The 23,171-nt window shown below is 42.7% G+C and overlaps 4 protein-coding genes across 4 annotated transcripts; 1 reads left to right on the top strand and 3 right to left on the bottom strand.

The window, feature by feature from the left end:
* Nucleotides 1–474: 474 nt before the first annotated feature.
* Nucleotides 475–2,676, top strand: mrps10 (mitochondrial ribosomal protein S10). The gene is made up of 7 exons (XM_083643448.1): nucleotides 475–556; nucleotides 752–804; nucleotides 1,245–1,314; nucleotides 1,494–1,633; nucleotides 1,739–1,847; nucleotides 2,017–2,106; nucleotides 2,246–2,676. The coding sequence occupies exons 1-7, from the start codon at nucleotides 485–487 to the stop codon at nucleotides 2,336–2,338; spliced, it is 627 nt and encodes a 208-aa protein (XP_083499574.1). The 5' UTR covers nucleotides 475–484; the 3' UTR covers nucleotides 2,339–2,676.
* Nucleotides 2,677–5,469: 2,793 nt separating this feature from the next.
* On the bottom strand, nucleotides 5,470–12,032 carry LOC310782718 (uncharacterized protein). Its single transcript, XM_083643447.1, has 6 exons — nucleotides 11,914–12,032; nucleotides 9,043–9,131; nucleotides 8,364–8,516; nucleotides 7,525–7,668; nucleotides 7,195–7,413; nucleotides 5,470–6,554 (listed from the first exon to the last, which is right to left on the bottom strand). Exons 1-6 carry the CDS (start codon nucleotides 11,917–11,919, stop codon nucleotides 6,464–6,466), a joined length of 702 nt encoding a protein of 233 aa, XP_083499573.1. The 5' UTR covers nucleotides 11,920–12,032; the 3' UTR covers nucleotides 5,470–6,463.
* Nucleotides 12,033–12,924: 892 nt separating this feature from the next.
* On the bottom strand, nucleotides 12,925–13,362 carry msgn1 (mesogenin 1; the record flags this gene model as incomplete). Its single annotated transcript, XM_083643018.1, has 1 exon — nucleotides 12,925–13,362. The coding sequence occupies one exon, from the start codon at nucleotides 13,360–13,362 to the stop codon at nucleotides 12,925–12,927; it is 438 nt and encodes a 145-aa protein (XP_083499144.1).
* A 1,958-nt stretch (nucleotides 13,363–15,320) lies between these two features.
* On the bottom strand, nucleotides 15,321–23,043 carry gen1 (GEN1 Holliday junction 5' flap endonuclease; the record flags this gene model as incomplete). Its single annotated transcript, XM_083643017.1, has 13 exons — nucleotides 15,321–16,774; nucleotides 17,863–18,012; nucleotides 19,583–19,644; nucleotides 20,203–20,333; nucleotides 20,431–20,511; nucleotides 20,598–20,634; nucleotides 20,857–21,007; nucleotides 21,306–21,391; nucleotides 21,526–21,599; nucleotides 21,694–21,804; nucleotides 22,239–22,415; nucleotides 22,544–22,745; nucleotides 22,883–23,043. 13 exons carry the CDS (start codon nucleotides 23,041–23,043, stop codon nucleotides 15,321–15,323), a joined length of 2,877 nt encoding a protein of 958 aa, XP_083499143.1.
* Between the last annotated feature and the right edge of the window lie 128 nt (nucleotides 23,044–23,171).

Here is a 23,171-nt window from a genome sequence, read left to right as displayed (position 1 = left end):
ATGATTGCCAAACTGGCAAAATATTACCAAACACCGTCAACAAAGCAGAGGAATTGTCAATGGACAGTGAAATGCTGAGCGTTTACCTCGTCTGTGTTGCTGCCTCTGCCTGCCTGCCACTGTACACTGGCAGGGCCCGACTACTGGATCACGTGATAGACACACGATTTGGCCCACATCAGATCCTGCTTTTTTCCAACTTGGCTATCCTCTTTCAAATGGGAATAACAATAATAAACACATGTGCTGTGTCATTAACGTGACCAAAGTTGGCCATCTGTCTTCGAATATTATTATTAAACATGAGAGTTGTCCTCACCAATAGTGGCGTAGGCTCATCCAGCTGTGTCCTCTTGTTTACACAGCTGTAAATAATATTACTGTAACACCTCATTATAATAGATGTTGTAGTTTATCATCCTGGACACATGGGGCAGCATCGGCAAATGCTTTCTCCTCTTGGGCCAACCCTCTAACAAACAATATGGCCGCCCCCATGGCTGTCAGTCGAGATATTTGCTCTTTGGCAAGGATATTCGTAGGGATATCACAATTGGTATAGTATATTACCAACATTTCTTCTTTTCCATAACATCTACAAACCTTTCTGCCTTGTAGCCCGATTATTAATGTAGAAGTGGAGTGAACTAGCTTGTTTCCTAATCTCACGCACATTCTGGGCTAACGCTAGTTGTAGCATTGTGACCTAACGCTAGTGTAATTATGTTTAATTTGAGTTTGTCATTTCCAGGGAACAAGAGGTTTGCGCGCCTGTCGAGGTCATAGGAAGTGTAATATAATCCGGTAGGTAACCATGTTTCTTCTATTGTGGTTCAAAGCCCACGTATTTTATGACAAATAAACTACAACTCCTTTGTAATAGGCCAGCACTGTCATAGGAAAATGTGAGATAGTAGCACAAACTAGCAAGATATTGCAATTTCATGTAGTCTCACGTGGTCAGACCAAACGTCGTACGTCAGCAAGCACGACGGGTGGCTGCTGGGACCGTCTCCATGACCGACTGGTTAGCGCGTTCGACTTTGATGAATGATGCATAAGTAATACGCGGGTTCGATTCCCCCTACAGCTACAGGAGACTGCAGGGGGAGGTAGTGTGACTACTACTTCAAGCACGCTGCCCTTGGCCAGGATTGTCCCTTAAAAAAAAACTTGTCCTGGGCCTGGCTGATGTGACTGCTACTGTTTATAAGATATATCAAACATGCTCATCCTCCCTACAGGTCCCATCTCCCCCTGACATCAAGCACTTACTTCCACACTGGAGCCGTGTTTTCGTCACCAACTTCATCAGTAAGTTATTCACCTCAGCATTCAAAAATTAGACACAAATGGACTCACATTATTGTATCCAGTCATCAGTGTACATTTCCCTCCCCCTAAAGCCAAGTACTTTGTATTCAGTTTATATATCAGGAAGTCATTACATGGCAGCGTGCTAATTTCAATAAGGCTTTACACTTTCCTTTCAGGTCACAGTCACAGATGAGCCGGACACACTGTTCCAGAAGGTGTCAGTTCTGGTCAAAGGTCACGACAGGGCCGTCTTGGACAGTTATGAGTTCTTTGCCACCATGACAGCTAAGGAGCTGGGCATCACCCTTGGCAAAGTGTGAGTCTTCGAAGCGCTATATACCTGCGCCTGCGATGGCCATCAATTCATTATAGCCTCTCCTTTTTGACTGCCTGTATTTTCCGGATTTTTTTCCTGTCGTAGGTTTGAACCTCCCAAAGACATCGACAGGTTTACACTTCTGAAGTCAATCCACATCTTCAAAAAGCACAGGGTCCAGTATGAGATGAGGACACATTACCGTTGCATAGAGGTGAGGAGCATGGCCTAGGCTCAGCTGTCTAAAGTCTTTTGGCTCTCTACAAACATTCTGGGGACTGTACTCGGCCCATAAGGGAACCCATGCTGTTTCAGTGGATTTATCTGAATATCTAAGCCATGCCAGGGTTCTTTGTCTATTGAAGTCTCTTCTCTTTCTCTAGCTGTCTCATGTAACAGGCTGCACAGCCCAGGTGTATCTTGAATACATCCAGAGGAACCTCCCTGAAGGTGTAGCCATGGAGGTGTCCAAGGTAGGCTACTGCAGTTAGTCTGACACCAGGAACGAGGCATTCCGTTTGTTCTAATTCTGCATTAGATGGACAGCTGTCGTGTCTCTGTGCCTTAAAATGTATTAATAATTATATTACTGTGTTTTGTCCATATCATCAGACCGCCATGGAGAAGGTTCCAGACCACATCCTTCAACCCATATGGAACAACCAGCCCACCGACGACAAATCCAGCCAATCGGAGCAATTATAGACAGATGCTGTTTTAATGCCTCCTCTCAGATGCCAATCTGTTGGTTAACATGTAAAATGGGGAAAAGATGAGGAAAGCTCAAGATGCAATACTGAGTGACTTATGCTCGTCATGGAAATGTGACCTGCCCATCACTCAGAAATCATCTGAAAACTCGTCCGTAGTGTGAGATCATCAAACAGAAAGGAAAATTGGCCTCTTCCAGAAGCAGAACTCTCATTCAATATAAAACGATGTGTCTGTTTTCTTATGCTGTCCATCAGCTCTTCTGAGTTGGCTTGTTTGTGTGTTCTCGTCATTAAATAATTTCTGCGGCATGATTGTAGGTTTTGGTTTTTCAATAAATGTTACGCTTTGCGCATGTAACGCTTATTACTTTGTACTGTTATTTTAGTGTGAAAGGTTTCTAGTATACTTAATCATGTCAACAGGATCATGTTTTGTACTGCTGCATGGATATATCCTGTATTTGTAATACTCTGTATGGGTAATCAAAGAAAGTGTGGACCCAAGCAGCTCAAAAGGCAAAAGTATTCAAATAGAAAAAACGGTGGAGCTACTAGGAGTATTTTTATATAGCAATATTTAATGCGAAGTAATATATCTGTGTACAGGCAGTTAGAAATCAGAATATATCTTCAAAGTTATACGGGCAGACAAAACGCAACGCGTTTCAACCACGTAGGTCTTCCTCAGGCAATGTTAGCCTCTAATAATAATACTAATACTCTGTATGGACATGTATATAGGACACAAGACCAGCACACACAAGATATTTTATTTTTGCTTTTATTGAATAATCACAAAATACAAGAACTTGAGGCAAAGCATAGAGTAGATGCACTCAACATTCATATTCTGCTGCCATGGTGTGAAAGCAATATGACTTAACGTATTCTATTCTGAGCAAGTAAAAGCTGATACTTCCTGTCATTTAAGACGATTTCCTGGTAAAATTCACTATATTTCATAATCTGACACTTTTTTTTTCCATTGCTCTATTTAACAACCGTTGAGTACAGTCCTCCCCCTTCTTATGTCAAAATGCTGAGGTGCTGCTCTAATGGAGAAGTGCCCCTCCATTGGATAAATTGTGATACAGTGCTGTGAGGGCCGTGTCCCTACAAGCGTGAGAATGTGGGGAAGTTTCCTAAGTCTGGATGCCCCTTCAGTGGAGGAAATCTGATGCGGTGCCATAGTAAGGTGCCCTTACATGAATGGGATCAACTTGTTTCCCTACAGGTGACTTTCTTATGAAAAACTCATTAAGTGCCCTTTTACATGACCATCAAAGTGAGAAAACACAATGAATGGCTTTGCAATGGAGAGAAAGAAATCCCAGTGAAGAAAATGGGATGCAGTTCCCTACAGTCTCCCCTACAACATGCCCTCCAGGGCAGACTTTCCCAAAGTGGGTGCCACCAAATACTTGGATAAGATCTGATGTTATAGATGTACTTATATCTAAATAATAATAAGCATCTAAAAACTGTATTTATATAGCCCTTAATCAAAGATAAAACAGACAAGATTCTCCACAGCACCATTTGTCAACCTGATGCCCTTGATGTCTCACCTGCTTTGATGGGACTTGCTGTGTTGTTCCACTTGCATCCTGAAAGAGAGAATCTCCAGGCATCAGGCAGGGAGGGGTGCAGGGAGCAAGACACAAGAGGAGGCTCACCTGTTCTAGTCAAGTTGAAGGGCTGGATCTCAGGTGTCAAGTCACCGGAGTGGAGGAGGAGGGAGAGAGATGAGGGTCCCTGGACCTGGAGGGATAACTTTACTGTGTGCCTCCCTTCAGGAGACAACAACAGTCAGTCTGTTATAAGCAACCACAGGGAGCAACAAGAGGACACCGCAAAGACTGAAGGGGCAGCAGAAATGTACTGAGAGTGCTGGAGACAGGAAGAAGACAGACAGAGAGAGAGAGAGAGGAAGTGGAAACTGGCTATTCTCTGATATGGACCGGTGGCTGTGGGTCCCTGTTGAGGTCTGCAGCCATGTTTGAGCAGTCTGCACTCTCAGAGTGGCTCAGTGGATAACATGCTCTTCCTTCCGGATATAAAGCCAGATACTTGTTTGTGTCAGTGGCATGTTCAACATATAAATGCCTCTCTTCATATAAATGGACTTGTGCTTTACTCTAGGCTTCCATTGTGCCTTTAGAAAAATTTGCAACACATCATGGAAAAAATATGTATTCACAATGCTTGCAGAACTTAAGAAGAGCTAAACATGCTCTTTTATATTCCATGTGACATAAGGTAGTGCTGATCACCATTTCGAGTGTGACAATTGACTTGGTGAAAATCATTAATTTGATCATCAGAAGTTATTCCTCTCTGTATGAGGTATTGCACTGCTACATGCAAACTCAGAGTTGCTTAAAGATTGAAAACAGAAAGGAGTCTAGGGGGAAACTATATAAAATAGAAGACACCATAACACTCCTTGGCCTTCTTTGAAATATAGTTAACAATTTCTCCTCATTACAGCAGTGAAATATTACAGTCCTGTGTCGTATCAGAGTGCTCGTCCTCTGCGGATGATGTCCTCCTTTTAAACATGCTACCACTGAATTTGAACTGTGACGTTAATATTTCCATTAAAAAAACATTTCTGTGCCTGACAAGTGGAGCGGTTCTGAGTCCCCCAGTCAAATCCCTGCTAGGCTACATGGTATTTACATGGTAATGCACTTCTTTGAGTGACATTCATGTTTCAAAGACATAATTTATGTCCTACTAAAAGTGCAACACTTTTCCAAGTCTTTTCTGGTCTGCAGTGAAATCTGTTTCAGCCCTCAGCAAGACAATATGAATGATTCTGTATGATCCATTTAACTCTCATTATTATTTTCATTTTCATTAAGGACCCTTGGTCCTCCAGACTGGGCAATAAAGTGCTGTAGAAATATAAATTATGTGCATGTTTTACTTGGTATGCGATCAAATGTGCAGTTTCTTTCAAATATCACAGTAAATAAGTAAAAACACAAATGTTACTGTGTAGCTGTATAGTCCTTTGACATAATTCATTCTCTTTGATAAATTACAGATATGTAAAGTTGTAATGACAACTCTCAAACTCGACTGTGAATAAACAATAAGAAGAGAAGTTGAGTTTATTTTTACTTTTATTTTTTCTTCTTCACGATTACGTCAAATCTCTTGACGGTTCTCATAAAACACATTCACAAATTCACAAAAGTTATGTTAATTACAGTAAAGAAAGAGTAGTTATTACACTTCAAAAACCTAAACAGTAAATAATAAATGTCTTATACTGGAGTGAAGCAAATACTTCAAGGGAGTTTGCTTTCATTTATAAAAGTTACTAGATATATATATTTTAATTATACTACTCACTTATAATGCTTTTTCTTTTTGTCATTACACAATATATTGCTGAACACAAACATGAATGTTCCAAACAGCAATACTCATAACTTAAAATAGCTGCACATTAATGATATATAAAATATAACATTAAATATCCATGAATACTTGACATGTGAAATATGTCACTTGAAAAAAGTGTAAGTGAGTCTGTTAAACAATATTTGCGGAACTTCCTGGTGAGGTTATAATACAAAACTATTTCCATGTAACAATAGGAAAGGTTAGGGAGGTCCAAGGTGTACTGAACTAGTTAACACTGGTGCTTGAGGGCTGCTTGTATCGTTTTTCTACACAGTGTGTGTCACCCATTTAATCTTTATTAAGAATCAGGAAAATGTCTTAAGGCTCACAGGGTGACTGCCACAAGAAAAACAGAACTTGGATGACATGAGCTTGGAGGACAACGTTTTCAGTGGAACTCAACAATGTAAAATATTGCCCTACAGTACCAACAGTAACTCATTAACGACATAAGTAACAGGAAGTGAGAATGCCTTTACATTGTTAAGGTATGAGGCATTGTATGTGTCCTCTGTTGTCAATAGTCATTTTCACATTGTATCAATAATCAGACATTTGGCCACAGAGTGTTTCATAGAGTCTTTGTATGACACATATCTCGGGTGGGGGGGTGGGGGTGGGGGTCTTTTCACTCACTACACCTCTGTAGGCCCCCAGTCTACAGGGCGAGCGCTTGCTTATTGTTTTAGGGCAGGCTGTGTTAAAAGCGTCGGCCACCAGGGGGCCCTGGCCACCTCTGGCCTCTGCCAGGTGGGGGGTGATGTGGAGGAGAGACTGGTCCATTGTGGTAGCTGTGTAAAAGGATAAAATCACACATTGGAGTCCCGGCTTTGGCCAGTAGGGGGCACACTCTGATAAGAGCAGCCATTTGAGCTATTGCACTGGAGGAAGCTCTCCTCTTTCTGCACCTTTGAGAGGCAAAATACAGACAGACAAAATGTCTTTTCCTCGATTATTTCATGCACTATTTGAAAGTCTGGCTGCAAATAAACGAGCAGGGTGTATTATTTTAACTATTATTATTTTAACTGGATTAACATACCGTACTTTAATTCATCATTTGTCATGATGAACCTTAGTATTGTGGAGAAAACAGTATATTTAATGTGGATTTATTTGACATAAACTTTGAGAAGAAATGTGAAAATTAGAGGGCAAGTTAAAGAGAAGGAAATGATAAAAGGGCTTTTGAGAAGAGGGGCTGAAGGACTGTACGTCTGTGCGTTTGCGTCACAACTCTCCACTTGTTTCCTGACATTTCTTGTGGATTCGGCAACACAGATTTAAAAGTCTACAACTGGTGTTAAGCAAGGCCTCGCATGCTAACCGGATGCATTTCAAATCCACTTATTCAGTTTAAAAGTGCCAGTGAGGAAAGAGTGAGGAGAATTGTGACTTGGGGAGTGGGAGAAACAGTATCAAAGCTCTTACCCTCGTGGGCCTCTGGGGTAGAAGTGGCACGGAGGCCCGGGGGGCAGCAGCATGCCTCGGCCGCCTCGAGGGTGCGGGGGGCCTCGGCCGCCTCGAGGGTGCGGGGGGCCTCGGCCGCCTCGAGGGTGAGGCGGGCCTCGGCCTCGAGGGTGCGGGGGGCCCCGCCCTCTGAACCCAGGATGCCCCAGAGGGAGCGGGGGAGGGGGAGGGGGTCCGTGTCTACAGAGGGGAGAGAGCCGTTCAGCCATACTCACAGGAGACGCCGCTCTCCTGTCACTCAACATCTTTTGCACAGATCATCGTGAGTGAGATCAACATGAATTTCTTTACCTGTGCATGGGTGGGAAGGGGGCGGGGCCTCTGAAATGCATGGGTGGCGGTGGGGGAAGAGGGGGGCCCATGCCCATTGGTCCACCCCGACCTCCTCGATGGCCTCGAAGGTCCGGATACGGCCGCATCCTCCCCATCCCCCTCCTGCAGGAGAAAGGCAGGACTCACAAGACAATGAATCATTCAAATCCATGGAAGATAGGGCTGGGTATTGGCAAGGATCTCACGATACGATACGTATCACGATACTTGGGTCACGATACGATTGTATCACGATATATTGCGATGCGATACATATTGCGATATTCTACAGAATTGACTCAAAATTAAATAATAGAGCTAAAGATACAACACACTGTGTACCACCCAGGTAGTGTAATAATATGTACATCACTATACTGATAAGTTAGTGGACAAATTTAGTCAAAACTACTGAGTGTTGAGTGTTACTGAACGCATCGATATGGGAAATATCGATACAGTATCGATTAGGGGTGGGAATCACCAGATGCACCACATGCATGGCATGGCCTGCAAAAAAAAGATTTTTTGTTTTTTGTTTTTTAATATCACGATACTTGGCGTCCAAGTATCGATACAGTATCGGGAAATAAAATATCGCGATATATTGCCGTATCGATTATATTGCCCAGCCCTAATGGAAGAAACCAAGTATAGGTGAATGTGTCCAAGATGTTTTTGTCATTTCCTATGACCCAAACTAATTGACCTTATCTTGTATTGCATACTAACAAAATCATTCTGGAAAGATGTTGACACATTCACAAACACCAACAGCATATTTTAAACACCATCACCTACAGACTCTGGTGACGTACCTCATAGGTCCAAATCCATTCATGGCTTCTCCCCTCCCTCGGCCCCTGCCATGTCCAGGTGGGCCGAAGCCTTGCATTATCATGCCCCGCCCACCGCGCATGTTGCCCCGGCCCATCCGACCCCCTCGGCCGCGACCTCTGAACCCTCGACCCCTGAGGAGATAAGACACTGTGAGGAAACTGCCACTGCAGACAGGATCTGCAGTGCCGATCAGTCAGATGCATCGAGTTCAACCCATCAGAGACAAGGGAACTTTGTATGGTGGCTCAAAATGACCGCAAGAGGTAACCTTTTGAAAAATTATAATTTTAATACCCAGAAATCATGTAATGTGACACCAGTAAACTGCACACAACACACTCATGTTTATACCAACCCGACTGGTGTGTATTTGCTTTATAGCAAAGGAAACCAAAGGGACAGGAGAGGCAAAACATCTAAAGTTGGCAATAGCAGGGGCTAACGTTAGCTTGTTTTGACACCTGAACAATGCCACATGCTGTTCACTCAGTTGTTCAATGAATGTTAAATGAAGTGAGGACAACTGAACCACAGGTGATGGGAAAGTGGACTTCTTAACATTACTGGCAATGGTAAGAAGTCGCTCCCTTCCCCTTGCGTCCAGGTTGGAGTCCACTCTGCTGTGCATGGAACCATAAGGAGAAGCACATGACTGACCTGGCTTTGTTTTCTGCTACGGCCTTCTCAGGTTCATCCTTGGAAGTCTTTAGAGTTGCTGTTACCTTTTCTTCTGTGTCTGCATCCATCTGAAACAGTCCAAGTCACACACATGAGCTGTATGAACTACTAAAAACATCTGACCGTCACCTTTCAATTCCACTTTAGTCATGATTCGAAGGAGAGATGTAGAAGAACGTAAGGATACAGATGTTACACTTGAGCGGCTGTGTCCATAGGAAACGTGTTTTTCAGATCAGAATGCTTTGGAAATCATGACCAGAGTGCTTCCAGCACGCACAGACCACAGCGCACGGAGGGTTTTTGTTTTGTTTTTTATTTACCCAATTACCCAACAAGAGCAGCACTTGGCAACGGTGTCACATAGTGCTTCACAAATTAAAACAAGTAAGGAAAGTGGAAAAGTTAAAAGAATGTAGTAGTTGGACAGGTGCTACAAAACTTAAAATAGCACTTGGACTCGAACATTCATGCCTTCGGAAATTGGAAACGAGGAGTTAATTGATAAAGACTTTGTTTTTGTTTGTTTGTAATAGGCCATAATAATTTGGCATAAGATATCGATAGCTATATATATATATATTATGACATTATTCGATTTCGTGCAAGGGCTGGCACGTGTGGTCCACCGACATGTGGATTCGGACTCATGTTAGTAACTCGGGACTCAGACTCAGGTAACGGGGACTCGACTCAGACTCTTCTTTGGTGACTCGGGGACTCAAACACTGGGGACGTGACTACAACACTGCACTATTAGTATTTTGGGGTACAATACTTTTGAAAATAAGTTAGTAACATAACTGTCATTAGTAGTACATGTGTGATGAAAGACATGTCTCGGGTAATAACACATAGCCAAAATACTAATAAACTAACTAACTATATCTATATGGAATAATGTCAACATGACATGATGAAGTTGTTATTGAAGCTCTGCAGGGAGAAAAATTAGGGCAGCATTATACTACTCAAAAACCAGTATCATTCCCAAAGATCGATGAGATATGTTGTACGATGCTGTTCTGTTCACTTATATAGGCCTATCTCCTAATGCTGAGACTGTGAATCTTTGCAATTTGACATTTTTCAAATGTTTATTATGTGGATTATTAACATTACGTTAACACAGGCTTGTTTGCGCTACTTCTGTTCTGTTGAATGGGCTTTAATGGAGCCAGGAGGAATGTCTTTCCTTTATCACAGCGTATTTAATTATTACTGCATCATCAGCAATGAATGAACCATTGCCTGGTTTCCATTATAATTAGTAAAGTGTACAATGTTGTATGTTGTACGAGATCATTTTTGTATAATAACTGGAGTAACAACAAGGGCCTACACGCTTAGGCCTGTATTTTCACACTGTGAGACCAAGCTCTTAAAACGACATTGAGCAGACGCTTGAAACATGAAACCGAGGCAATGGATGCCTTCACTGACACACGGCATTGTTCTCCAGCGGGCCCGCTGAAACAGACATGGGCACGCCTTTCAGAAGGTTTGGGAGTTAAGCACGGAGAGCCGCAGGTGAAAGCTGAGAGAGGGCGGATTATTATTAGTTCAAAGTCATGGGTCACAACTATAAAATGTTAGCCTGGCTCCAGAGCTTCGAAGCCACGCCCACTCCACAGTTGTGGATTTGGCTCTTCTTGTAAAATGTACTACCATTGTGTGTGTGTGTGTGTGTGGGGGGGGAGGGGGGTGCACATGGGGGATTCTTTGTGAGGGGGAATGGTATGCCAGTGACAGAAGGGCAAAAATGTAGTCAGGTGTGTGAATGAGGCTTCTAGAGGCACCGACTTGCTCAACCTATGAAAGGAATGACTGAGAATTTGCCTCAAGGAAGATCCCCAGCAGAGCAACAATCTCCAACAGAGGAGTGGCTCTCAGCAACTAAACTGACTGAAGCAGTTCTTCCAGCTTGTCCTTTAGTGTTATTATCCTATGATGATTTTTAATTTTTGGAGGAATACTAAAATATAGTATACCATAAACTTGGTAGAATCACATTCTATAAATCCCTAAATGAAATGAATATTATAGGAATATTACAGTGATCCCTCAGTAGGGCAATTTCAGCAAACAAGCTGACAAATGTCAATCAGTGTTGCTGAATCTAAATAAAATACAGAAAGAAGAGTGAGTTTGTTCAAATTCTCAGTTCTCAGTCAGATCATCAACCTGCCATGGCCCGGGAGACATGCGCAGTGTCCTACATGATATTTGTGACTAATCTGCTCGCAGAGCCTCCAGCAATGCACGTCATGGAACATGTTTATCCTCTCTGGGACTAGCAGCACCTTGATACCTGCAGCATCCAACACATTGGAAGTCTCTACATGATGTGTTTTACTATTACAAACAATACTGTTAACTAATGTTGAAAACAACTTGCTAATGTCAGGGATGCAAACTCATGTGAGTGAAAAAGGTGACAGATACCATACCAGGGCAGACATAAAACCACTCACAAATCCTTCACTTATGTGTCCAATTTTGGGATGAAAAAAGTGACTGTAACCTAAAGGTGACTAGTTTGCATCCCTGTAATGTATGATGTAAAGAAAAACGCCATGTGTTTACATTGGGCCCTCTGTTATTCACGTTGTTGACGTTATGGTCTCACAGCGTTGAAGTAAAAAATCTGTTGATTCGCTGCAAACAATTTAATAAAAATAATAATAGTTTAGAGAACAGATTTACCTATGATTTAAAGAGATGAATTAAGTAGGCCTAGTAACTAGTAACGTTATCTAACGTTAAATGTTGTTCATGTTGTTTATGCAAGGGGCGTTCCTTTGATTTACAAATGCTTTGCTGTTGAAATGTGCAGAAGGAATGACTTACTTCCATCGATGGTGCACGCGAGGTAGGTCCAGAAAAGTAATATAAAGAGTTTGCCTAATTGCTATGAAAAAGAATTGTTAGTAGAAAAATAAAAACAAGCGTACAAAATCTGTTTCCTAGCTCGTTTACGCTTTGAAATGGCGGCTTCAGCAGACATCCAGGCTGGGATTTCTTTGTGAGGAGCACGTCGTTAAGTCAAGCCACGCCCACAGGGAACAACGATGGCCTCTGATTGGCCGCTTGTTGCATTCACCCAGGATCACTGGGGATTCTGTCATTCTTATTGGTGGAGAGATAGATTGATGTGCGTACCAATTATGCTCCTCTGCTTGCAGTAGTGATTCATTGACTGGGCCACAAGTTCAACACATAGCACACACACACATTTATTGGAGATAACAGATAAGTGAATGGGAAACACACATTTGTGGCAACAACGTGGATCTGACACACGGAAACACATTGAGGTTAAGGTTTAACAGAGTCAAATATGGTCTGATGTTGACAAATTGTAATTATGTCGGTTTAGAGCTGGGTGAAATCGTTAATAGGGTTTAGTTACCATTTAATGAGAAATAACTAGCATAGTCTAACTATGGTAAACCTATAATACATTTTAGAATCACACATATTCATATATGAACATTATATAGATGTTTATATGGATACTCTTGATGATTCCCATCGACAGACTTTAGATGAGACAATTAAACACAGACACCTTTCAGAGAACAACAATTTAGGCTCCATGTTATTTTCCCCAAACTCTGAATTCATAGACAACAAAGGCAGCCTAATATACAAAAATAATTGCCAAATGCCCAGTGAACCATATTTACACCGAAAGAGGGGCGAAAAGAAGGGAAGACAAAAGCATGGAATAATTAAGTTATCATAAGTCTGTTGCACTATTCATGAGAACAGATGTAAAGCAAACAGTAGAGGTCTACACTAGACCAATGTCCAAACGAGAGTAAAGTCAATGCGTAAAAGTGGTCCGTTTTGCACCCATTACGCACGGCTTAGGATGTCTGAAAGCTTGTTGATGTACTCAATGGTGTATTTGAGTGTTTGTATTTTGGTCATGGGCTGTCCTCTCTTGCTGTAATCCTCGGGCAGGTAGTCGCGCAGCTGGTGAAGTGCCTCTGCGAGACTCCTCATGCGCATCTTCTCCCTCACGCTGGCCTTCATGCGTCTCTTCATAGACATCTTGGGCTTGTTCTGCCTTTGCGCTGGGGCTGCGCCGCGTCCTAGGAAACCACATGAGAAATCCTTGAAGCCCTGGTGGCCGCTGGAGCAGAGGAGCATCTCGGGTGAAGAGCACATGGAGTCCAGCGAGGACTCCGGCGAGCTGGACTGAAGGGAGTCCTGTTCGTCTCCAAACGCACTCTCCTGGCTCTTCCACTCGGAGAGCATTTTGGTTGTAAGCGTCTCCATGTCAAAAGCCATGTTGTATCCAGAGAGAGAGAGTGGCGGCGCGCAGCGCGGATGGCCTTCAGGGTGGATATGAGCAAATTCTGGGAAAGCGTTTTATATGGAAGCAGATCTCCGGAGGTTTATGGGTTCACAGCTCAGGAGAAGAAGAAAAAAAAGTTCAAAGAAAACCCCAAGTGCCAAAATGCGACCTTCCCGAAGGACGTCGTTCGTTGTCACTGGGGTGTGAATAAGGCCAAATAGAGGGATAATGTGTAATAGAAAGAAAAATAATTAGATTCCCTTTTGTGGGGAATGACTCTTTAAAGTCGGCAAGACGACAATTATCAGTTTGATGCGATCTGTCTAATGAAGGAGTGAAAGGATGCTGTTACACCTGGGATCTTCACACCTCTCTGGCAAGTCAGGCCCGCGTGTGTCTTCAGTCTGGAAGGTAAATAGGCCGGGGAAACAGGCCTATAACAAGTATAGACACAATGTCCAAACACAACACCCAACGATTAGGACGCAGCGCTGTCTAATTTCAGACAACAATCACTGTTCTGCAGCTTGGCAATGTGCAAAGATGTCATTTCACTGCAAAAAAGAACAAATTATAATTCAGGGAGGTAGCCTATACCTCCACTTGTTCCCGTGGAGTTTCACCTGTTTCAGGAAACAAAGTGTCAATCTCTTGAAACTAGAAAACGACTCAAATGGTTCAAACTAAATTCTGGAAAGAAGCTGATTCGCATCCAAATGATAAACATTTGTTCTAAGGAAAATAAGATTTAAAGACTCAATGGCAGGATTAATGACAGGTTATTTTGGCAGTGCGCACCACCGGCAGAGGATGCAGCTGTCACCAGGCTACTGCCAGACCTTTCATGTCTGAAAAGGTGCGTAATGCGTCACTAGTGATCAAGGGGGCGAACACTGGCGGGTTGTAAAACCAACGGGTCAGTGTCCCAACTAACCCCCTCTCCAATACCTCGACCTTGTTAGCTCTGCTTCTTCTGCTCTATGGAGACCCAAAGAACAGCGGGATTTGGAGAAAATTTGCCTAATTGGCATTTAATGATTACAAAAGCACTCTGCAAAGAGTTTTAAGATAAAGGTCAAAGCATGGCTTTTAGATAATGTTTCAGAATAGAATGGTCACCTTTTTTAGTATTAACTCTTGGTGTGTTTATGCTGTAGGTACAGTAGTGTAGCTTAGGATGCTTTATTTATTTTATTTATTGGTGTTAATTGGTGTATTGTATGTATTTGTTACTATGTTGTTTGTCCCAGTCCAGGGACCACAGTGGAAATAAGTCGAAAGACTTTCATGTGTCTGTATCCCTGACGCTCTGATAAACTTGTTGTAACTTGTTTTTTCTATGATTGACGTCTAATAAAATCAAATCAAATCAAATCAAAACTCCATTCAGTGTAAACAGTTAATCCTTTGAGAGGCCTGGTTCAAACGACAGTGGAGATGTTGCCTTTGGGCAGACTAAACTCTGTTGGTGGAGACAAGGCATAAGATGCAATAACACACACAGTGAGTTCTGGCCCAAGTCCAAATGCCCAAACAATTTAATTTTGTTTACTGTTCAGGTAGGCCATTAGACAATTATTTAAATGGTGACAAAAGGCTTCACAACACACAGACAAATTAAAATATCAACATGTTATGCCTTTAATAAAATCTATGCATATCATAATTTTCTCAGTTATAATGCCTGATTTTCTGAAAAACATACTTATATTTGAAAGAAATACAAGTACAACTATAAAAAAGAAAGTGAAGCACACTACAGCTATAAAATCATGTAAACAGACCAGACAGATAACAACAAGTGGGTAAGCCTAATTAAGATGTTTCAACAATGGGGAGTCAGTCAGTCAGTCACTAAGCCCCTTAGATGTTTCTTGGCTGGCCCGTTCCTGGTCCGGCAAAAATACTTTAACGTTCTTCTCCTTCATCCTGGCCTTTGCAGCCCTGCAGCTCACTTCAGGAATTTCAGCCTCAGTCTCTCTGCCAGTGGCAGTGGACTCTCACTACAAACCACTGAGTCATCACTATCTAAGACAGTGACAGGCGAAGCGGGAGACGAATCAAATGCACCTCCATCCACACTAACTGGTGGGACATCCTGGCATTTGCCCTTAGTGGATGCGGGGCTGCTGTTGACCTGAACATCTACATTGTGACTCTGCACTTTAGGCCCCAATAATCGAACACTTTGGGCAGTGTTGAGTGTCGCTTTGGCTGTGGGAAATCTGGAAGTCGGCTTCAGTGAGAAGTCTGTGCGGTAGCCGCCCTTCATCTTGTTTTGGGACTTGGTTTTAGTTCTTCTACGAGCTCCAAACTGTTTGTTCTCTGCGTCACTGTCCTCGCTGGATGAACACACTCTGACACACACACTCTTCTTCTTGGTGGTCTGGAGCACCTTCCTGTCCTTGTCACTGTGACCGGAGTCAGAGTAGCACCTCTGTGGGACAGTAGAGGAAGAAGAAATGGCTGCCTTGACAAATTTATATTTCTGAGGAGGTTTTTGGGTGCCAGCACCAGTGTCCTTTGCCTTGATTTGAGCTTGTGCTGAGGGCATTAAATGTTGTTTTGAACTGTGATTGGCTAGTTCCGTCTTACTGGTCACACTTTGGCCTTTTTCGATGAGAGGTTCTTTTCTATTATAGACATGTTGCGTCCCTGATGGCTTGTTGTCACTACTGCGTTTAACAGGGATCTGTCCACTTGGCTTGGGGTTGTGGTTGTAAGCAGAACTGGGATCCAGACCGGCCAACTCATACTGTAGCTGTTTTGTGACCTGTTGACTGTGCGCCTCCATCTTGTTCACAGACATGGCCGCGTTCCTCATGAGAATCCTGTCCCTTAGAGAACACTCTGTGTAACAGAACTCTGGAGTCAGTTTGGACTCTGCTCGTTTGACGTCACTTAAGGTCTTCTGCTGTGTGTTTTCCGCTTCCTTTATCTTGACAGGACCGTCCGTGGTTGTACTGGACTCGGGCTCTGCGGTGCTGCTGGTAGCCGTCTGTGAAGTTGGGGACGACATAAAGGATAAAGCCTCCCAGTCGATGTCACTCAGGTGCAGCTCGTCGATAACAGCAGAGACAGAAGGTGACGCAACAACCTCTGGTTCTGTATTTGTGCCACAAGCCGGGTGAGGCAGAGGAGATAGCACTTCTTTAGCTTCAGAATTGGGGTAATCACCCAGACCGCGGTGGCCTTCTCTAGGTTTCAGGTGGTGTTTGTTGGGCAGTGGAGAGTCCAGAACCACTACATCTTGTTCATCTTTCTTTGGAGCGGTAGGGAGCAGCGTCTGTGGTTGAGTGTTAGTGTTTGCTGAGGTGGAAGTCTGAAGGGTCATCTGAGCCAGGAGGTCAGAAACACCATCGCAGAGGTCCGATGGCTTCTCCTTTTTACTCTTCGGTTTCTTCTCTGAAAAAGGAACGATTGTAGAATGCCAGAGTTAAAAATAAATAAATAAATAAACATTTTCAAGCACAAATCTGAATAGATGTTCACAGCTACTCTGAACATTATTCAATCCGGTATCTCTTGACTATAAAACCTTCTCAAACGTAGGTGGCTGGCTCCTTGCAAGAGCTCTACAGCAGTGGTTCTCAAACTTTTTCACGTCAAGGACCCCTAAACTGACACAAATTAGACCACGGACCCCCATTTGATACAATTTTGTCCCAGGGTCCCCCATCTGATAATAAGATTGTTGGTTTTAGACGTTTTATTACAGAAAGTGTATGAAACCCACAACCAAAATAGTCTTACATTATGTCATTGTGTTGCTTATGGATGGAATTATAATGAAAATAAATTATCCCCCTTTTTGCTGGGGACCCCCTGGAACGCCCCTCAAGGACACCAGTCGAGAACCACTGCTCGACAGCATTGAGGAGCAGGGTCTGAGAACCACTGCTCTACAGCATTGAGGAGCAGGGTCTGAGAACCATTGCTCTACAGCATTGAGGAGCAGGGTGAGCGAAGCACAACGTCTATGAAGCGACAGCGAGGCCTGTGAGACAGACACCTCGGGTGCATCAAAGCCTTTGGTGTGAACATGGGGAGCTGCCAAACTCGGCATGCTCAGGTGTCAGAGCTGCTGTAAGAAAAACAAGTCAAAAGTTACAGGTGCCTTTGATCAGGACAGACTTGTCAGGACAATGTGGGAAGTCTTTGAGCTCGTCAAGTCTGTGTGCGCGCGCGCGTGTGTGTGTGTGTGTGTGTGTGTGTGTGTGGGGGGGGGGGGATCCCATTCCTCTCGTGAAAAATTTACTACACTACTTTTAGAGAAGATGGTGAATTTCTCTACACCAAAACAGATCATCATCATCTTCAAGGAAGATCCTGAAATGCTATGTGTTTATCTACGGATATGACATATCCGTAGATAAACACAGTATTTCAGTGTCAGAGATTATCTTTAGAGGAAGTGCATATTAATCAGATATACACTCTTCTTCCTCTAAAGATAATCTCTGAAGGTTATACTGTATGAAGTATTGTCTTACTCTTGGTCTTGTTCTCCTCGGCCAGAGCTTTGTCTCTCAGGTAGCGCTCCACTACCTCTGGGTAGGCGAGGCGGAACAGCGACTCTTCCTCCACCGTCCTCACCTCATCCGGATTATCTGTGGCCGGATCCTCAGGAAAGGCGTAATGCTCTGCAGGGTGGACAGCAAGGTCAGGACGAATGGAAGTATTTTGTTTACCTATTTTAAGAGGGGAGCAGTAGTCCATTCCTCTTGTTTGTTTTTCTTTACAGAAAACCATAATATAAAATATTGGATGTAGCCACCATGATGTCACATAATGGGTTTGTGGACTCCTGTTTTGAAGCCTTGAGATTGGCATTTTGGCTGCTGCCATCTTGGTGCTTGTGCAGCTCGCACGAGACCAGGGGTTTCCCACAGAGCCGCCTGCTATTGGTCCGTGATCGACGAGCTGCGCCATTACTGGACAGGCAACCTGTCAATCATACCCAAAAAGGCTGTAGACATGTTTATTTATGCTGTAAAGTTGAGCATTTTAACATGCTCCCTTTTGGAGCCAGCCTCAAGTGGCCATTCGAGGAACTGCAGTTTTTGGCACTTCCACAATGGCTTCATCTCTCCAAGCCAGAGGTTGCCGCTTGTCTACTCTGGGAGGCACTTGCAATTCTGTTAATTCAAAGCATCATTTGTTACTGTAATTCATTGGCTCACGATGTAATACTCAGATTATGAATGATTTCCTTTTCACTTAGCTGTAACAACCTTTTATTTTTTCTGTCTTGAATTACTAGCAAGTGATATACAGAAAAATTCTAAAATGTCTACTAGAAATAATATGAAGGCCTATGTTTTTTTTTACATCTAAAAATAGAAACATGTTTGAGTTTTTTTCTTGATCAATCGGAATCAATTTAATGAGTTACACGGTACAGGGATTTTGGAATACGTATAAATGTGTATTAGATCTCACTACTATAATAAGGCGGTGCACAATTGCTCAACTGCGCATGCTCAGAACAGCACGCAGAGCGTGATATTTCTAGTCTATACAATAAGTGCTAAATAGGGAATTTTGCTCATCTACATTTCTCACAAATTAAAACACCTCAGTTCCCACACAGTTTGCAATGGTTGGCTGTACATTTATGAGAGGATATGAGGGTGAGGTTCATTTCACCAGGATCCTCATTATACTGTAAGGCACTTTGGATGAAAGCATCTATCAAACTGCATGTTATGTTTCCCTGACAGAACCATGCATTTGTAATCACTTATTTCAGTAATTAATGGGATATATGTTAAGATGCTTTATTATATCCCATCACATAACCTTTTAGCCGTATTCAATGTTTCTTTTGCATGCTGTAATACACTTTTGATAGTTGATTGAGACTTTCTCAGGCCGGGTTGTTAGTGAGGTGGACTTTGATATGACAGCCTGGGGAGGAAGCCAGTTTAGCACCTAGTGGTTGTTGTGACTGATCTGTCACCTCTAAGCGCCACCTCACAGCCAGTCACTAACAGACAACCCGGTGACGAGCACCCTGCACCCCAACCTCCGCTTACTGGCGCACACATGTCACTCAACTCAGAGGATGTTCTCTTAAATATCGTCATTTCTATTTGCTTGTAATTTGTCAAGTACAAATAAGACTGAGAGGATTATTCAGAATATGACAGGGATGTAATACTCATAACACACTCAAATAATGTATGACTGTACCACAAGATATAAACTGACCTGGTGTGCTCCAGATGACTTCAAAGCAAGCAACTGCGTTCCTCACTCTTGGTTTAAATATTCTGTTATGGGAGAGAGAGAGAAATTTAAGAAATGGGGCTGAATGATTTGGGGAAAATATCTAATTGTGATTTTTCTGACAGATATTACTATTGATTTGCAATATACTGTACCATGATTTTTTAAAGTCAAGCTTCAGTTCAATATTCACTGTGTAATAGATTAAAAAAATTATGGCTGAACGATATTCACACAGAAAAATCTAATTGTGATTATTTGACAGAATTTTGCAATTGGAATTTAAGCTGTGATTTATTTCATCACATTTTTCTTGTTCTTGTTTTTATTTTGCTTAAGAATTTTTTTTTATGTCAGTGTTAAGGATTGACTGAGTTTGACTATGATGAAACGTTTTCACCAATATTGAACTTGACCCATGGACCAAACATTACCCGCAGCACTAAAATAACTTCTTTAGAAGCAATAAGCAATTAATTGCAGCATCTACGAGCCTCATAGATTAGTGTAGTGAAACAATCCTTGTATACAGTAATATCTCTACAGACTAGAGATATCTTTTGGGTGCTTAGAATTTTTGGGACAATAAAATATAGGGCTACCGGAGGGGCTTAATTTGCGAAGACATCTCTCTTCCATAGTTCCTGTTCATCAGCTCTGTGTAGGTCATCAAGACCAGAACCTTCTCGCTGGTGTAGTGTTTGGGCCACTCCATTTTGTCATAGGCAAATTTCTGGAAAACACAATGCAAGCCATCATACTTTGCATCCTGTGAGCCAACTAAGCCGCTCACTTCTAATAATCAGAACTAATCTGAATAAACATGTTACCTGCATCGACAACATATTTGGCCTTCTCCTTCTGAAATGTGTGACAGGCTTATCCTTGGAGATCAGAAATTCATTGAGGATCTGCAAAATGCAATAAACGTTTTAAAAATGGGGAAAACATAGATTTTTACAACAGTTAAACAATTAGCAGTTCAAAACAACTGTACCTCTGTAAAAGGGTACTGTTCACTGGCCAGTGTTCTCCTGAAAGAAAAGGCAAGAACTTAAATAAGAAAGAGAAGACAACATAATAATGAAGTGAAACCCTCATTATGAAATCATCTTTCAAAATCTGGAAATCACTTCACTAATTTTGATAGACGTGCTTTTATGTAATTATCTTTTATTAAGGCCTCCCTTTATCGGCCTCCTTTTGATGTGTTGCGTTTATGTTCTTGCTTAGTGGGTTCAGAAAAAGGGGCGTACTTCCTGATGTTGGCCTCGGTGGAGGAGGCCTGGCGAGTCCGTTCATAGCGGTGCCAGTCGCAGGGACACTGGTAGTCAAAATCCTGGGGTTGACAAAAGTGTTTACTGTCACAAAGCACACAGCCTCCACGCTCATGTGACTTGGCTGAGCCTGAGGAAAGAAAGAGACCGATCAGAATAAATATCTGATCAAATAGGACAAAAGCCAGTTATAAATAAACAGGAAATAAATTGGTTTTAGATCTAACACACTACTGGGTGTAATGCCAGAGGTATGTTTCACGGGCTAAAACATCTGTCACATAAGTGTATGTGCTAACGTGACAAGTTAAGTGCCTTTAAATCAGCCATGTGTGAGACATGTCTTCCTGCGGAGACCTCCCCTCTGCTTTACACCTCTCATCAGAACCAGGGGCAGAGGTGAGAGTTCAAAACAGGGCACCACTCACCGGGATGGCGACATACGAGGCAGTGAGAAACCTTCTTTACCACTGCACCAGACACACCTGCATCCTCCTGCTTCCATTGGACGAACCTGAGGCAGCCAGAGAGAGGTTACAAGTACATAAACACCTGTATACTGCTGACCCTTTGGGGAAAAAGGAATATTGTCACAAATAATAGGCAAGAAAATGTATGCTTATAGTAGATTTTGTGACTGATTCCTACCTCTGTAGCAGAGTTTGTCCATTCAGTTTCTGGATAAGCCTCAGTGTTTGCTCTTTACCAACCCCTGGTATGCCCTTATGGAAGCATGGAAACACACCGTCACATAAATAAATAATGTTAGCGACGTGTTTAATTTCAGGATAGGAGTCCCACACCTCTAGTCCTTACCTTAGGAATGTAATCACAACCAAGGAGGATGGCTAGACCAACAAGGTCCTCTCTGACCAGATGTAGCTCTGTTTGCACTTGAGAAGTCCTGTAACAGTCTACATGAGGGTCCTAGGGAAAACAAGGAAAATATACAAGTGGGTATAATGACAAGGGATCAGTGGAATTTCTAATCAACAAAACGTAAGTAAGTATTTTGTGGCCAAATGGATAACGATAAAGAACTACAGAACACCCCTCCCTCATTGGCGTGGTTAAATTAATGTTTTTAGACTTGTGTATTTGATCAAATCTGTACTTTTAATATGAGAATGATACTAAGTAACAGGTTGACTCGTTTGTACCCATCTTGCTCCTCCATAACTCAGGATAAAGGATGAAATTATGAACAAAACAACCAGGAAACAACAATTTCTTTGTGAATCTACAGGGAATGTGTTAGAAAAGAAAACAACACAGAAATCCTAGAGAAACACACACACACACACACACACACACACACACACACACACACACACACACACACACACACAAAGTAGTATTACTTTAGTGTTCATGTTGAAGTTCCTATAGACGGTCTGGGCTCCATACAGGAAGGCATCTCCATCATTGGTGATGCAGCCGTCCACCAGGCCCTGGGAGTCCAGGTAAGCACACATGGCCTCAGCCTCCCCAGCAGCTGTCACCCAGGGCATACCGAGGTAGTCCAGCATCTCTGCACACTGCATAGGGACGACAGAGCCAAGTGTGCTGTGAAACAGGAAACTGTATTTCTCTGAAATAAATAGATATATTTCGCTGTCAAATTGCCTACGAGAACCTCTTTATGCAGTCTATAATGAGAACCAACCTCTCTAAGCACGGCTTTGAAGCGCCCCCTGCTGGTGTTTTTTGTGCTTGTTGATTTGGGTGCAGCCTTTTTAAACCCTCCAAATCTGACTTCTGTCCTCTTGCTCATGGTTTCTGCTTTAAGTTTGGGGGCCTCTCCCTCCATAACAAAGACAAGTTTGACCCCCATTAGGGTGAGGGACGATACCCTGAAAAACAAATTCCTGGAACACATAAAAGAGCTGTTACTTTGTGGGTGACAAGTTGACAGATGAGAAAATTAGAAGTCACACAGCATCGGAACTGCTCGAGGAACACCAAGACGAAGTGATTAGCGACAAGAGAACAATACGACAGTTACCTAAGGTGAGGTTTTGTGACTACCCCCATCATTGCTTGGACATTCTGGGCCTCGCAGACCCACAGGCTGAGGTCCACTGCCAGTGTCTTTCCACTCAAGCTGTACAGCGGCACCGACTCACAAACCGGGCCGAGGATAGACCACAGATCGTTCACACCCATCACGTCCCTAGAGTGGTGTCTGGCTCTGACTTTAGCGCGAGAAAAATGTGTATAGTTAGCGTACTTGCAGGTAAAGTTCCAACACAAAGCAAGAGGCTAGCTAGCTAGCTCCCACGTAGCCTGTTTTC

This window comes from Poromitra crassiceps (assembly GCF_964638095.1).
Source record: "Poromitra crassiceps genome assembly, chromosome: 9".
Lineage (NCBI taxonomy): Eukaryota > Metazoa > Chordata > Actinopteri > Beryciformes > Melamphaidae > Poromitra > Poromitra crassiceps.
The sequence above is the reverse complement of the archived record's forward strand: the minus strand, read 5'-3'. Positions and strand labels throughout refer to the sequence as shown.